Source organism: Molothrus aeneus, unplaced genomic scaffold, assembly GCF_037042795.1.
Source record: "Molothrus aeneus isolate 106 unplaced genomic scaffold, BPBGC_Maene_1.0 scaffold_468, whole genome shotgun sequence".
Classification (NCBI taxonomy): domain Eukaryota; kingdom Metazoa; phylum Chordata; class Aves; order Passeriformes; family Icteridae; genus Molothrus; species Molothrus aeneus.
In genome coordinates this window covers 30358-46284 of record NW_027099142.1, presented here as the reverse complement: position 1 = coordinate 46284, position 15927 = coordinate 30358, and the positions used below count along the sequence as shown (strand labels likewise).

Sequence of the window (15927 nt, the reverse complement as noted above, 5' to 3'; positions counted from 1 at the left end):
CTGAAATCCCCTCCCCCAAAATCCAAAAATCCCCCCAAAAATCCCCATAAAAATCGCCCAAAAATTCCTCCCAAAACCCCAAATTCTCCCCCAAAATCTCCCCAAAAATCCCCCTAAACCCCCCCAAAACCCCCCTAAAAATCCCCCACAACCCCAAAATGCCCCAAATTCCCCACCAAATCCCTCAGAAACCCCAAAATTCCATGAAATCCCCTCCCCCAAATCCCCCTAAAAATCCCCCCCAAAGTTCCCCCCAAACCCCAAATTCTCCCCCAAAATCTCCCCAAAAATTCCCCCAAAACTCCCCAAAAATCCCCCCCCAAATCCCCCAAAAACCCCAAAATTCCCTGAAATCTCCTCCCCCCCAAAAATCCAAAAATCCCCCCAAATATCCCCAAACCCCCTAAAAATCCCCCCAAAACCCCAAATCCCCCCAAAATCCCCCAAAAATTCCCCCAAAACCCCAAATTTCCCCCCAAATTTCCCCCCAAATCCCCCAAAACCCCAAAATTCCCTGAAATCCCCAAACCCCCTAAAATCCAAAAATCCCCCCAAATATCCCCAAACCCCCTAAAAATCCCCCCCAAAATTCCCCCCCCAAATCCCCCCAAAATCCCCCAAATTCTCCCCCAAATTCTCCCCCAAATCCCCCCAAAATCCCCCCAAAAATCCCCCCAAAACCCAAATTCACCCCCAAAAATTCCCCCAAAATTCCCTCAAATCCCTCCCCCCAAATATCCCCCAAATCCCCCCTAAAATTCCCCCTAAAATTCCCCCAAAACCCCAAATTCTCCCCCAAATCCCCCCAAAATCTCCCCAAAAATCCCCCTAAACCCCCCCAAAATCCCCTAAAAATCCCCAAAATCTCCCAAAACCCCCAAAAATCCCCCCTAAAAAATGCCCCAAACCCCAAAAATCTCCCCCCAAAACCCCCCCAAGCCCCCCCTAAAATCCCCCAAAAAACCCCAAAAATGCCCCAAAAACCCCAAAAATGCCCCAAAAACCCCAAAAATGCCCCAAAAACCCCAAAAATGCCCAAAAACCCCAAAACTGCCCGAATTTGCCCCAACCCCGCAGGGCGGAGCAGCTGCTGGGGCGGATCCTGAGGAGCAAAGGATGGAGGTGGGGGAGGGGCGGGGCGGATTTTGGGGGGGATTTGGGGAAATTTTGGGGTCTCTGGGGGGGATTTGGGGGGAAATTTTGGGGATCCTCGAGGAATTTTTGGGGTTCCTGGGGAGATTTCGGGGGATTTGGGGGCTTCTGGGGGGAAATTTTGGGGTCCCTGGGAGGATTTTTGGGGGGAATTTGGGGGGTCCCTGGAGGAAATTTGGGGAAATTTTGGGGTCCCAGGTGGATTTTGGGGGGATATTTGGGGTCCCTGGAGGAAATTTGGGGAAATTTTGGGGTCCTCAAGTGGGATTTGGGTGGATTTTGGGGGGATTTTTGGGGTCCCGGGGGGATTTTGGGGAAAATTTGGGGTCCCCAAGTTGGATTTTGGGGTCCCTGGGGAGATTTTGGGGGGAAATTTGGGGTCCCAGGTGGATTTTCGGGGGGATTTTTGGGGGTCCCTGGAGGAAATTTGGGGAAATTTTGGGGTCTCTGGGTGGGATTTTGGGGTCCTCAAGTGGGATTTGGGTGAATTTTGGGGGGAAATTTTGGGGGGAATTTGGGGTCCCTGGAGAATTTTGGGGGAAATTTTGGGGTCCCAGGTGGATTTTGGGGAGATTTTGGGGTCCTCAAGTGGGATTTAGGGTGGAATTTGGGGGAAATTTTGGGGTCCTTGGGGGGATTTTGGGGAAATTTGGGGTCCCATGTGGATTTTAGGGGGGATTTTTGGGGGTCCCTGGAGGAAATCTGGGGAAATTTTGGGGTCCCAGGTGGATTTTGGGGAGATTTTGGGGTCCTCAAGTGGGATTTGGGTGGATTTGGGGGAAATTTTGGGGAAATTTGGGGGGAATTTGGGGTCCCTGGAGAATTTTGGGGGGAAATTTTGGGGTCCCAGGTGGATTCTGGGGGGATTTTTGGGGTCCCTGGAGGAAATTTGGGGAAATTTTGGGGTCCTCAAGTGGGATTTGGGTGGAATTTGGGGGAAATTTTGGGGTCCTTGGGGGGATTTTGGGGAAAATTTGGGGTCCCCAAGTTGGATTTTGGGGTCCCTGGGGAGATTTTTGGGGGAAATTTTGGGAGGAAATTTTGGGGATTTTTGGCAGATTTTGGGGTTCCAGGGGGATTTTGGGAGAATTTTGGCCGATTTTGGGGTCCCAGGGAGGATTTTTGGGGGGGATTTTGGGGGTCCCAAAGTCAGATTTGGGTGAATTTTGGGGTGAATTCTGGGGGGAATTTGGGGAAATTTTGGGGTGAATTCGGGGTAATTTTGATGAATTTTGGGGTGAATTTTGGGGATCCCAAATTCAGATTCTGGGGTGGTTTTGGCCAATTTTGGGGGGAATTTTGGGGGGGATTTGGGGTGAATTTTGGGGTGGGATTTTGGGGGTCCCAAAGTCGGATTTTGGGGTGATTTTGGCCGATTTTGGGGGGAATTTTGATGAATTTTGGGGTGAATTTTGGGGGGAATTCGGGTAAATTTTGGGGAATTTTGGGGGTCCCAAATTCAGATTTTGTGGTGAATTTTGGGGGGAATTTGGGTAAATTTTGGGGGGATTTTGGGGGTCCCAAATTCAGATTTTGGGGTGGTTTTGGCCGATTTTGGGGGGAATTTTGGGGGGAATTCGGGTGAATTTTGGGGGCCCCAAATTCAGATTTTGGGGTGAATTTTGGGGGGAATTTGGGTAAATTTTGGGGGGATTTTGGGGGTCCCGAAGTCGGATTTTGGGGTGGTCTTGGCCAATTTTGGGGGGAATTCGGGTAGATTTTGGGGTGGGATTTTGGGGTGAATTTTGGGTGGGATTTTGGGGGACCCGAAGTCAGATTTTGGGGTGGTTTTGGCCAGTTTTGGGGGGATTTGTGGGTGAATTTTGGGGGTCCCGAAGTTGGATTTTGGGGTGAATTTTGGGGGGAATTTTGGGGGTCCCGAAGTCGGATTTTGGGGTGATTTTGATGAATTTTGGGGTGAATTTTGGGGGGAATTCGGGTGAATTTTGGGGTGGGATTTTGGGGGTCCCAAAGTTGGATTTTGGGGGGATTTTGGCCGATTTTGGGGGGATTTTGGCCGATTTTGGGGGGATTTTGGCCAATTTTGGGGGGATTTGGGGGATTTGTGGTCGCTCCCTCCCCTCACGCCGCCCCTCCCCCCTCCCCAGGCGCTCCAGTTACGTCATCACCGCGCGCCTGCGCTGGGGGGCGCCGTGAGTACCCAGAATGCACCGCGCGGGGGGGGGGCGGGAAATTTGGGGTTTTTTTGTATTTTTGTATTTTTTTTTAATTTTGAGGTGAATTTGGGGCTTTTTGAGGTTCGGGGAGGGAATTTTGGTGTTTCTGGGCGGTTTTGGGGTTTTTGGGGTGGAATTTTGGGGCTTTTTAGGGGAAATTTTGAAGATTTGGGGGGGAATTTTGAAGTTTTGGGGGAATTTGGGGGGAAATTTTTATTTTTTTTGGATGAATTTTGGGGTGGGTTTTGAGAGATTTTGTGGGTAAATTTTGGTTTTTTGGGGGAATTTTGGGGGTTTTGATGTGGAATTTCGATTTTTTGGGGGGGGGAAATTTGGGGGTTTTTGGGGTGGATTTGGGGAATTTTGACGTTCATGAGGGGAACTTTGATTTTTCGAGTGGAATTTTGGGGGAAATTCTCAGAATTTGGGAGAAAATTTTGGGTCTCGGGGAGGATTTGGGGGAAATTTGGGAGATTTCAGGGTGAACTTCGAGGTTTTTTGGGGTAAAATTTAATTTTTCAGGGTCGCATTTCAGAATTTTGGTTTAATTTGGGTATTTTTGGTAACATTTGGTTATTTTGGGGTAAATTTTTGGCTTTTTTTGCTCCCTCCAGACCCGACCGGGGCCTTTCCAGGAAGCACCTGCTGGAAGGTGAGGGGGGCGTGGCCTGAAGTGGGCGTGACCACATGAGATTGGGTGGAGCCTGGGTGGGTGTGACCAAACAGTGGGCGTGGCTTAACCCCACCCCAATGCTTTGCATGCCCATATATGGGCACATTTGTGGGCGTGGCTTAAACTTCACCACGCCCCTTAGCCGCTCACAAGGCTTTGTGGGCGTAGTTTACTCTTAGCCACGCCCATAAATAGGGACATAAGGGTTGTGGGCGTGGCCTAACGCTGACCACGCCCCCTCAGGTCTCCGGGCCTCCCTGCGCCGCCTCCAGCTCGATTACGTCGACGTAGTCTTCGCCGGGCCCCGCCCTGGCCCCGCCCACAATGAGGGTGAGGCCACGCCCCCTTCCTTCAGACCACGCCCCTGACTCGCAGGCCACACCCACAGCACCCAAACTGCGCCCCTTCTAAATTAGGCCACGCCTCTTTATTCCCAAGCCCCGCCCATCGTGTGGGTTAAGCCACACCCACAAACGGTGACATCATCCTAGCGCTACTACACCCGATTTGACCACGCCCCTCCATTTAAGCCACACCCACAAATGTGCCATCATCCTGGTCGCTCCCATTATTGGCCACGCCCCTTCCTGCCAGGCCACGCCCCCTTTTAAGGTCACACCTACACTGAAAGTCCCAATGTCCCCAAACAATTCCCCAAAAATGTCCCCAAAATGTCCCCAAATCCCCTCAGGCCACGCCTACATTTGGCTCCTCCCTTCCCTAACGCGGACCCCGCCCCTTTTTGGCCCCGCCCCCTTTTTGGCCCCGCCCCCTGACGTTTCCGCTCCCCCCCACCCAGGGCCGGACCCGACCCTGCGGCTGCTGCGCCTGGAAGGTACCAAGGGCAACGGTGGGGGGGGACGGGAGCCGGAAATTCACTCGAATCACCCCAAAATTGCCATAAATCACCCCAAAACTGCCCCAAATCACCACAAACTGCCATGAATCACCCCAAAACTGCCACAAATCGCCCCTAAATTGCCTGAAATGCGTCAAAAAAATTCCCCAAATCCCCTCCAGACACCCCCCCCCCAAAATCGTCCCAGATCCCCTCAAAATCCCCCCAAACCCACCCAAAAATCCTCCCCAGACCCCCCCAAACTCTCCCAATAACTCCCCCCAAAACGCCCCCAGAGCTCCCCAAGCCCCTCCCAAAATCCCCCTCAAACCCCCCCGATCCCCCCAGATCCCCAATATCCTCCCAAGCCCCCCAAAACTGCCCAAATTCTCCCCAGACCCCGCCTCCAGCCTCCCACAACCCCCCAATAAATGCCCCCAAAATCCCACAGACCCCCAAAACTGCCCAAAATCCCCCTCAAACCCCCCAATCCCCCACAAATCCCCCCCCAAAACCCCTCAAACACCCCCAGATCCCCCCCAGACTCCCCCAAAACCCCCTTAAATCCCCCCCCTCAAACCCCTCCAGCCACCTTAAATCCACCCAAAATCCCCCAAATTCCCCCCAGATTTCCCCCAGACCCTTCTAAATCCCCTCCCCCCCCCTCAAATCCCCCCGGACCCCCCAAATTCCCCAAATTTCCCCCAGAATTTCCCCAAAATCCCCCCCGGTCCCCCCCCTCCCCTCTCATTAACCCGCTCCTCCTTCCCCCCCCCCCCCCCCGTTCCAGAGTTGGTTCGCGCCATGAGTGACGTCATCGAGCAGGGCCTGGCGCTCTACTGGGGCACGGCCGGGGGCGCGCCCGGTGACGTCATGGTGGGCGGGGCTGCGAGGCGGCGGTGACGTCACGAGGGGCGGGGACACCGGGGGGCTATGGGGGCGTTGATGACGTCATGGCCGGAATTTTGGCGGGGGGATTTGGGCGCTTTTCGGGCGATTCGAGGGAATTTTGGGTGAATTTCAGGCGATTTTGGGCAATTCGAGGGGGTTTTGGGGGCATTTCAGGGGATTTTGGGGTGGTTTAGGGGAATTTTGGGTGAATTTCAGGTGGTCTCGGGCTGATTTAAAGGAGATTTGGGCGAATTTGGGCAATTTTGGGGGGGGGATTCAGGGGAATTAGGGGTAAATTTGTGCCGTTTTTGGGGATTTAGGGGAATTTGGGGAGAATTTGGGCAGTTTTGGGTAAATTCGAGAACTTTTGGAGGATTTTGGGGTGATTTTGGTGCATTTTGAGAAAATTCTGGGCAAAAATTGGGGCGATTATTTTGGGGGAACTTTGGGTGCATTTGGGGCGGTTTTGGGCTGATTCAGGAGAATTTTTGGGCGAATTTCAGGGAGTTTTGGGCAAGTTCAGGAGCCCTGGGGCTGTTTTGGGGTGGTTTTGCTGCGTTTTGGGTGAATTTGGTCAATTTTGGGCTGATTTGGGTGGGTTTGCCCAGGACGCCTTCGCGGTGGCGCGGCAGCTGAACCTGGCGGCCCCCGTCTGCCAGTGGGCGGAGCTTCCGCCGGAGCCACGCCTCTTCCGCCTCCTCGGTAGGGGCAGGGCCGCAAAAAAGGGGCGGGGCCACGATGAGGGGGAAACAACAAAGGGGGCGTGGCCACAAGGGATGGTGCTGGTGAAGGGGGCGTGGCCACAAAGAGGGGAGGCAAAGGGGGCGTGGCCAAAATAGGAGGGAAGATACCCAGGGGGTGTGGCCGCAAACGGGGTAGTAAAAGGGGGCGTGGTCACAGAAAAGGGGCGTGGCCACAAGGGGGAACAAAGGGGGGTCACAAAAAAGGGGTTGGGACAAAGGGGGCGTGGTCAAAGACAGGTGATGAATGAGGGGGCGGGGCCACAAAGGGCGTGGCCATAAAAGGGGCAATGGATCCATAAGGGGCGTGGTCAATGGCCGGGGGCGTGGCCATTGGGCAAAGGGGTTGGGCTATGTGGCAGGAAAGGGGCGTGGTTAAAGCAGGGGTGTGGCTAAAGCAGGGGTGTGGCTAAGGGCTGGGGGCGTGGCCTTTTGTGCCAATGGAGTGTGGCTAATTGTTGGGGGTGTGGCATTTAGATAAGGGGGCGTGTCTAATTGTTTGGGTCGTGGCCTTTGTAGAAAGGGGTGTGGCTAAGGGCTGGGGGCGTGGTCTTTTGAGAAATGGGGTGTAACTAAATGTTGGGGGCGTGGCCTTTGGTCAAGGGGCGTGACCATAGGATGGGGGCGCGGCCTTTTGGCTAATGGGCGTGGTTTAAATTTTGGGGCGTGGTTTTCCAAAGTAGGCGTGGCTAACGGGGGTCTGTGCAGTGTGGGCGTGGCCTCGAGGATGATTTGGGCGGGTCAGGGGCGGTCCCAGGTGACCCCGCCCCTCCCCCATCGATGTCCCCAAGGCCTCGGCGCCGTCACCTGGGCCCCGCTGGGCCCCGCCCCCACCCCCGACGAGGAGACCCCCGGGAACGGCGCGGCCGAGGTGGCGCAGGGTGACCCTGGATGTCCCCAAAATGCCCCCAAAATGTCCCAAACATGTCCCCAAAACGCCCTCAAAATGTCCCAAATGTGTCCCCAAAACGCCCTCAAAATGTCCCCAATGTGTCCCCAAAATGTCCCCAAACACGTCCCTAAAATGTCCCCAACATATCCTCAAAATGTTCCCAAAATGTCCCCAAAATGTGCCCAAAATGTCCCCAAACACGTCCCTAACATGTCCCCAAAATGTCCCGAAAATTCCCCAATGTGTCCCCAAAATGTCCCCCAAATGTCCCCATTAATGTCCCCTCCGTGTCCCCAACCCCCCAATGACCCCAATATCCCCTCACTGCCCCCGTTGTCCCCAAATTCCCCCCAATGTCCCCAAAATGTCCCCAAAATTTCCCCCAAATATCCCCAAGCCCCCCAAATGTCCCCAAAAGGTCCTTAATGTGTCCCCAATGTCCCCGTTGTCCCCAGTGTCTCCGTTGTCCCCAGTGTCCCCAGTGTCCCCAATCCCCCCAATGTCCCCATTGTCCCCAGTGTCCCCAATGTCCCCAATGTCCCCATTGTCCCCAATCCCCCCAATGTCCCCATTGTCCCCAATGTCCCCAGTGTCCCCAGTGTCCCCAGTGTCCCCTCTGTCCCCAGCCCCGCTCCCCGCTGGCTCTGGGGTCGCTGCAGCCGCTGGCGCAGAGGTTGGGCTGCTCCGAGAGACAGCTTGGCATCGGTGAGGGGACACTGGGGACACCATGGGGACACTGGGGGGACAAGGCTGGGGACATGGCTGGGGACACCGTGGGTCATTGCTGGGGACATTTGGGGCATTGGGGACAATGGGGACACTCAGGGGTTTGGGATATCGTTGGGGACATCAGGGAGACATTGGGGACATCGCTGGGTCATCATTGGGGACAGCGCTGGGGACATTGGGGACATCATTGGGGACATCATTGGGGACATCGTTGGATCATTACTGGGGACATTGGGGACATCATTGGGACATCATTGGGGACATTGTTGGGCCATTATTGGGGACATCGGGGACATTGAGGGGGACTGGGGACATCATTGGGACATCGTTGGATCGTTACTGGGGACATTGGGGACATCACTGGGGACATCGTTGGGCCATTATTGGGACATCATTTGGGACACCGCTGGGGACATCATTGGGGACATCATTGGGGACATCGTTGGATCGTTACTGGGGACATTGGGGACATCACTGGGACATCATTGGGGACATCGTTGGGCCATTATTGGGGACATCGGGGACATTGAGGGGGACTGGGGACACCATTGGGTCATCACTGGGGCATTACTGGGGACATTTGGGGGATTGGGGACATCGTTGGGGACATGGGGACATTGCTGGGTCATTACTGGGGACATTATTGGGGACATCACTGGGTATTGGGGACGTCATTGGGGACATCATCAGGGACATGGGGACATTGCTGGGTCATTACTGGGGACGACACTGGGGACATCGCCGGGCACATTCGGGGGATTGGGGACAGTGCTGGGGACGTCACTGGGTCATTATTGGGGACATTGTTGAGGACATCATTGGGGACATCACTGGGGGCATGGGAAGAGGGGGGCAATGGGCGGATTGGGGGTGGGTGACACAGAGGTGACACTGACAGGGTGGGTGACACTGGGGTGACACAGAGGTGACACAGGCGTGTCATTGTCCCTGTCCCTGTCCCCAGCGTGGTCCCTGCGCCTCGAGGGGGTTGGGGTGACACAGGGGTGACACTGACGGGGTGGGTGACACTGGGGTGACCCTGGGGTGATATTGACAGGGTGGGTGACCCTGGGGTGGCACTGGGGTGACACTGGGTGACAAAGGGTGTCATTGTCATTGTCCCTGTCCCCGTCCCCAGCGTGGTCCCTGCGCCTCGAGGGCGTCTCCTCGGTGCTGTTGGGGTGGCACTGACAGGCTGGGTGACACTGGGGTGACACTGAGGTGGCACAGGGTGACACAGGGGATGGCACTGATGGTGTGGGTGACACTGTCATTGTCACTGTCATTGTCCCTGTCCCCAGCGTGGTCCCTGCGCCTCGAGGGCGTCTCTTGGTGCTGCTGGGGTGACACTGATGGTGTGGGTGACACTGGGGTGACACTGACAGGGTGGGTGGCACTCAGGTGGCACTGGGGTGACACAGGGTGACACAGGGTGTCATTGTCATTGTCCCTGTCCCTGTCCCCAGCGTGGTCCCTGCGCCTCGAGGGGGTTGGGGTGACACAGGGGTGACACTGGGGTGACACAGGGGTGACACAGGGGATGGCACTGACAGAGTGGGTGACACTGATGATGTCATTGTCACTGTCATTGTCCCCAGCGTGGTCCCTGCGCCTCGAGGGCGTTGGGGGTGACATTGACAGGGTGGGTGACACTGATGGGGTAGGTGACCCTGGGGTGACACTGGGGTGACATTGACGGGGTGGGTGACAATGAGGTGGCACTGGGTGACACTGTCATTGTCACTGTCATTGTCCCCGTCCCCAGCGTGGTCCCTGCGCCTCGAGGGCGTCTCCTCGGTGCTGCTGGGGGCCGAGACCCCGCGGGGGCTGCGGGAGCTGATCCAGGCCCTGCAGGTGAGGGAAGGGGGAATTGGGGGGAAATTGGGAAAATTGGGGATTTGGGGAAAAATTTGGGGGATCTGGGGGGAAATTTGGGGAAATTGGGGGGAATTTGGGGGATTTGGAGGAGATTTGGGGGGAAATTGGGGGAATTTGAGGGAAAATTTGGGAAATTTGGGGGAGAATTTGGGGGGATTCGGGGGAAAAATTGGGGGGAATCCTGGGTGGAAATTTGGAGGAAACTGGGGGAAATTTTGGGGAAAATTTGGGGGGAAATTGAGGGAATTTGGGGGGAATTTGGGGAGATTCAGGGTAAACTGGGGGGGGGGGCTGGGAGGAAATTTGGAGGGAAACTGGGGGGGGATTAGGGAAATTTTGGGGGGAAATTGGGGGGATTTGGGCAAAAATTGGGGGAAAATTAGAGGGAATTTGGGGGAAAATTGGGGCAGAAATTGATGGAATTTGGGTGGATTTGGGGAAAATTGGAGGGATCTGAGGGGAAATCGGATTTTTTTTTTCTCAGGTTTTGGGTAATTTTTGTAGATTTTGAGGAGTTTTATTCAGATTTTGGGCAATTTTCGCAGATTTGGGGGTTTTTACTCAGATTTTGGGTAAATTTCCTCAGGTTGCAGGTAAATCCCCGTGGGTACCGCGTTCCCCACGCGGATTTTGAGTGGATTTCCGCCGATTTTTCCCAATTTTTCCCCATTTTCCCCCCGCCAGGTCCTGCCCCGCCTCGGCCCTGCCGCCCTGCGCGAGCTCGAGCCCCTGCTGGGGGGCGGGGCCTCGCCATGACCCCGCCCCCTCCGCCGCCTCCCATTGGCTGCTCCCGCATGGCCCCGCCCCCCCGCCCCGCGTGCGCGCCTTGGCCCCGCCCAATTAGGGCGGAGTCTCTGACAGCAATAACCCCGCCCCCCCAAGGGGCGGGGCCAAATCAAAGCACAAACCCCGCTCCCCCGCCCTCATAACCTCGACCAATCGCAGCGCTTCCAGCGGGGGGTGTGGCTTGATAGGCCACGCCCCCTCCCGCCCCTCCCCCGCTGTGGGGGGGAGGGGAATAAAGTGGCTTTTCCCACGTGGGGGAGGGGCCTGGACTCGTTTTTGGGGGTTCCAAGCGCTCCCAGTTTGTCCCAGTTTGCACCAGTTCCATCCCAGTCCATCCCAGTCCCCCCCAGTTTGTCCAAATTTGCACCAGTTCCATCCCAGTCCCTCCCAGTTCCATCCCAGTGCTCGCCTCCCACCAAAAAGGGGCGCGGCCAGAGCTGTCAATCAAAGTCTTTCATTGCCCCGCCCCTGGGGGTGGTTGGGAGAGTCCATGGGGTCAATGGCTGGACATGGGGGGGGGGGGGGGTCAAGGAAGGTCCTGGGGGTTCCATGGGGGGTCCGTGAAGATCCTGAGGGTCCCGGGGCGCTCCCAGTTTCTCCCAGGTGCCCCCAGTTGCCCCCGGTTGCCCCCAGTTGCTCCCAGTTACTCCCAGTTGCCCCCAGTTGCTCCCAGTTGCCCCCAGTTCCCCCGGGTGCCCCCGCTCAGCTGCAGCAGTAGAGCTCGACGTCGTTCAGGCCGGTGTCGTCGCCGCCGCGCTGGGGGCGCTCCACGCGGGTGCGGAGGCCGCAGACGCCGGCCCCGGGCGGGCAGGGCAGGCTCCAGTTGCCCCAGGTGCCCTGGGGGCCGCCGCGGCCCTCGAGCAGGGAGCCCCCCGAGCAGATGGCGGCCATGGCGTTGGCGGCCGTGTCGTCCCAGAGCCCGCGCGGCGCCTCCACGCGCAGCCGGAAGGAGACCAGGCGCTGCCCGGGGGGACACGACTCCGGCCGGCTCCAGGCGCCGCGGCTGCGGGGACAGAGCGGGGCCTGGTTGGGTTGTGTTGGCCATGGTTGGATCATGTTGGCCATGGTTGGGTGGTCTTGGGCTCTATTGGCCATGGTTGTGTTGTGTTGGGTTGTGTTGGCCGTGGTTGGATCATGTTGGCCATGGTTGGGTTGTGTTGGGTTGTGTTGGCCATAGTTGGGTTGCGTTGGCCGTGGTTGGGTTGTGTTGGGTTGTGTTGGCCGTACTTGGGTTGTGTTGGCCGTGGTTGGGTCACAGTGGCCATGGCTGAGTCATGCTGGTCATAGTTGGGTTCTGGTGGCCATGATTGGGTCTTGGTGGCCATGGTTGGGTTGTGTTGGGTTGTGGTGGCCATGGTTGGATTGTGGTGGCTGTGGTTGGGTGGTGTTGGGCTCTATTGGCCATGGTTGGGTTGTGTTGGCCATGGTTGGGTTGCGGTGGCCGTGGTTGGGTTGAGTTGGCTGTGGTTGGATCATGTAGGCCATGGTTGGGCTGTGTTGGGCTCTACTGGCCATGGTTGGGTTGTGTTGGCTGTGGTTGGGTTGTGTTGGGCTCTACTGGCCATGGTTGGGTTGTGATGGTCGTGGTGGGGTCATGGTGGTCGTGGTTTGGTCTTGGTAGCCATGGTTGGATGGTTGGGTCACGGTGGTTGTGGTTGGGTTGTATTGGCCATGTGTTGGCCATGGTTGGGTCATGGTGGCCATGGTTTGGTCCTGGTGGTCGTGGTTGGGTTGTGGTGGTCGTGGTTGGGTCATGGTGGTCGTGGTCGGGTTTTGGTGGCCACAGTTCGGTCACAGTGGCCATGGTCAGGTTTTGGTGGTCACAGAGTTATTTTGATGGCCATGGTTGGGTCACAGTGACCATGGCTGGGTTTTGGTGACCATGGCTGGGTTTTGGTGGCCATGGTCGGGTTTTGGTGACCATGGCTGGGTTCTGGTGGCCATGGTGGGGTTTTGGTGACCATGGCCAAGTTATGGTGGCCATGGATGAGTTATGGTGACCATGGTTGGGTTTTGGTGACCATGGTTGGGTTACAGTGACCATGGCTGGGTTTTGGTGACCATGGCCGGGTTTTGGTGGCCATAGATGAGTTATGGTGACCATGGTCGGGTTTTGGTGACCATGGCCGGGTTCTGGTGACCATGGCTGGGTTCTGGTGGCCATGGCTGGGTTTTGGTGACCATGGTTGGGTTACAGTGACCATGGCTGGGTTTTGGTGACCATGGCTGGGTTCTGGTGCCCACCCCCGGCCGTCCCCACCCCTCTGTCCCCTGTGGTCACTCACGGCCCCTCGCTGGACGTGACCTCTCCTGCCTTGTCACAGAGCAGCCGGACCCCGTTCAGCCCCGTGTCGTCCCCGAAAAATCCCTTGTGGGGCTCCACCTGCGCCGCCCCAAAAGTGTCACCTCCCGTGTCCCCAATTCTGTCACCTCCCGTGTCCCCAATTCCTGTCACCCTCCATGGGTCACCCGAAATTGTCACCTCCCGTGTCCCCAGATTCCTGTCACCCCCCGTGTCCCCAGTTCCTGTCCCTTCCCATGTCCCCTAAGTCCCCTCGTCACCCCCCCAAATCCTCCTGTCCCCACCATCTTGTCCCCTGTGTCCCCAGTGTCCCCTCCGTGTCCCCCATTTGTCCCCTTCATGTCCCTGATGTCCCCTCAGACCCCCTTGTCACCCACGTCCCCCCCATTGTCCCCCCCCATTGTCCCCATTTTGTCCCCTCCCATGTCCCCCCATTGTCCTCACCTTGTCCCTCTCTTGTCCCCTCCCTTTGTCCCCTCCATGTCCCTTCCTTGTCCCCCCATTTCCCCCATCTGTCCCCCGTTTGTCCCTTCCTTGTCCCCCCATTGTCCCCCCATTGTCCCCTCTCTGTCCCCCCTTGTCCCCCCCATTGTCCCCTCCCATGTCCCCCCATTGTCCTCTCCTTGTCCCCCCCATTGTCCCCTCCTTGTCTCCTCAATGTCCTCCTTTGTCCCCCATTGTCCCCTCCCATGTCCCCCCATTGTCCCCTCCTTGTCCCCTCAATGTCACCCCCTTGTCCCCCTCAATCTTCTCCATTTTACCCCTTCATGTCCCCCCCATTGTCCCCCCCATGTCCCCTCTTTTTCCCCCCATTGTCCCTCCTTGTCCCCCCCATTGTCCCCTCCCTGTCCCCCTCAATGCCCTTCTTTTGTCCCCCCGTGTCCCCCCATTGTCCCCCCGTGTCCCCTCATTGTCCCCCTCTTGTCTCCCATTCCTCGTCCCCCCGTGTCCCCTCCTTTGTCCTGTCCCCATGTCCCCAACTTGTCCCTCCCTTTGTCCCGCCATGTCCCCCCCTATGTCCCCTCCTTGTCCCCGCAGTGTCCTCCATTTGTCCCCACCCTTGTCCCCCCCTTGTCCCCCCCTTTTGTCCCCCCTGAATTCCCCTCTGTGTCCCCCCATGTCCCCAACCTGACCCTCCCTTTGTCCCCTCACTGTCCCCTCCTTGTCCCCTCAATGTTCTCCATCTGTCCCCCTTTGTCCCCTCTTGTGTCCCCCCCTTTGTCCCGTCCATGTCCCCCTATTTGTGCCCTATGAGGCCCCGATGTCCCCTCAGCCCCCCCTTGTCCCCCCCATGTCCCCAACTTCGTCCCGTCCCCATCCCCCCCATGTCCCCAACTTGTCCCTCCCCATGTCCCCCCTGTCCCCTCCTTGTCCCCTCCTTGTCCCCCTCGCTGTTCTCCATTTGTTCCCCCCTGTCCCCAACTTGTCCCTCCCTTTGTCCCCACCCTGTCCCCCCCATGTCCCCCCTGAATTCCCCCCATGTCCCCCCCATGTCCTCCCCTTTTAGCCCCACGATCCCCCAACGTCCCCAACGTCCCCAGTGTCCCCCCGATGTCCCCGATGTCCCCAATCCCCTCAATGTCCCCCATGCCCTCAGTGCCCCCCCATGTCCAGTGTCCCCTCCTGTCCCCAGTGTCCCTGCTGTCCCCAATCCCGACAGTGTCCCCATTGTCCCCAACGTCCCCCGTGTCCCCCCCAGTGTCCCCAATCCCCCCAATGTCTCCCCAATGTCCCAAACCCCCTGAACCGCCCCAAATGTCCCCAACCCCCCCAATGTCCCCAGTGTCCCCAATGTCCCCACCATGAGCTGGAAGCCGCTGGCGTAGGCTCTCCCGGGGCAGAACTCGGCGTCCCCCAATGTCCCCAATGTCCCAAACCCCCTGAACCCCCCCCAGTGTCCCCATTGTCCCCAATGTCCCCAGTGTCCCCATTGTCCCCAATGCCCCCCAATGTCCCCAATGTCCCAAACCCCCTGAACCCCCCAGTGTCCCCCCAATGTCCCCAATCCCCCAAAGTCCCCAATCCCCCCAATGTCCCCAATGTCCCCCAATGTCCCAAACCCCCTGAACCCCCCCAGTGTCCCCAGTGTCACAAACCCCCTGAACCCCCCCAATGTCCCCAATCCCCCCAATGTCCCCAACTCCCTGAACACCCCTCAGTGTCCCCAATGTCCCCAAATGTCCCCACCATGAGCTGGAAGCCGCTGGCATAGGCTCTCCCAGGGCAGAACTCAGCGTCCCCCCAATGTCCCCAATGTCCCCCAATGTCCCCAATGTTCCAAACCCCCTGAACCCCCCCAAATGTCACAAACCCCCTGAACCCCCCCAATGTCCCCAATCCCCCCAATGTCCCCTCAATGTCCCCCAATGTCCCCCAATGTTCCAAACCCCCTGAACCCCCCCCAATGTCCCCAACTCCCTGAACCCCCCCATTGTCCCCAAGTGTCCCCAAGTGTCCCCAATGTCCCCACCTTGAGCTGGAAGCCACTGGCGTAGGCTCTCCCGGGGCAGAACTCGGGCTCCCCCCATTGTCCCCACTGTCCCCCGTTTGTCACCGCCAGCGTGGCCGTGGGGGCGTCCCTGTCCCAGCCCCGCGCCGGGGGGGCCACCAGGGCCACCAAGGCCACCAGGGCCAGCAGGGCCACGCGGGGGCGCGGCGGGGACGGAGCCATGGCTGAGCCCCCCCCGGTGTCACCGCGGGGTTTATAACGGGGCTGGGGACAGTGACCGCGGGGGTGGCACTGGGAGGGACTGGGAGGGACTGGGAGGGGATTGGGGGGAACTGGGAGGGACTGGGAGGGACTGGGAGGGGATTGGGGGGAACTGGGGGGGACTGGGATCAAACTGGGGGGGACTGGGAGGGGATTGGG

General features: G+C 57.9%; 2 protein-coding genes across 2 annotated transcripts; one reads left to right on the top strand and one right to left on the bottom strand.

Annotated features, from left to right (window-relative positions):
• Window positions 1-991: 991 nt before the first annotated feature.
• On the top strand, window positions 992-11010 carry LOC136570976 (voltage-gated potassium channel subunit beta-1-like). Its single transcript, XM_066571395.1, has 11 exons — window positions 992-1122; window positions 3261-3305; window positions 3944-3981; window positions 4246-4332; window positions 4802-4837; window positions 5631-5716; window positions 6340-6433; window positions 7263-7342; window positions 7990-8068; window positions 9858-9946; window positions 10655-11010. Exons 1-11 carry the CDS (start codon window positions 992-994, stop codon window positions 10724-10726), a joined length of 837 nt encoding a protein of 278 aa, XP_066427492.1. The 3' UTR covers window positions 10727-11010.
• A 448-nt stretch (window positions 11011-11458) lies between these two features.
• Window positions 11459-15820, bottom strand: VMO1 (vitelline membrane outer layer 1 homolog). The gene is made up of 3 exons (XM_066571394.1): window positions 15529-15820; window positions 13042-13139; window positions 11459-11759 (listed from the first exon to the last, which is right to left on the bottom strand). The coding sequence occupies exons 1-3, from the start codon at window positions 15727-15729 to the stop codon at window positions 11459-11461; spliced, it is 600 nt and encodes a 199-aa protein (XP_066427491.1). The 5' UTR covers window positions 15730-15820.
• Between the last annotated feature and the right edge of the window lie 107 nt (window positions 15821-15927).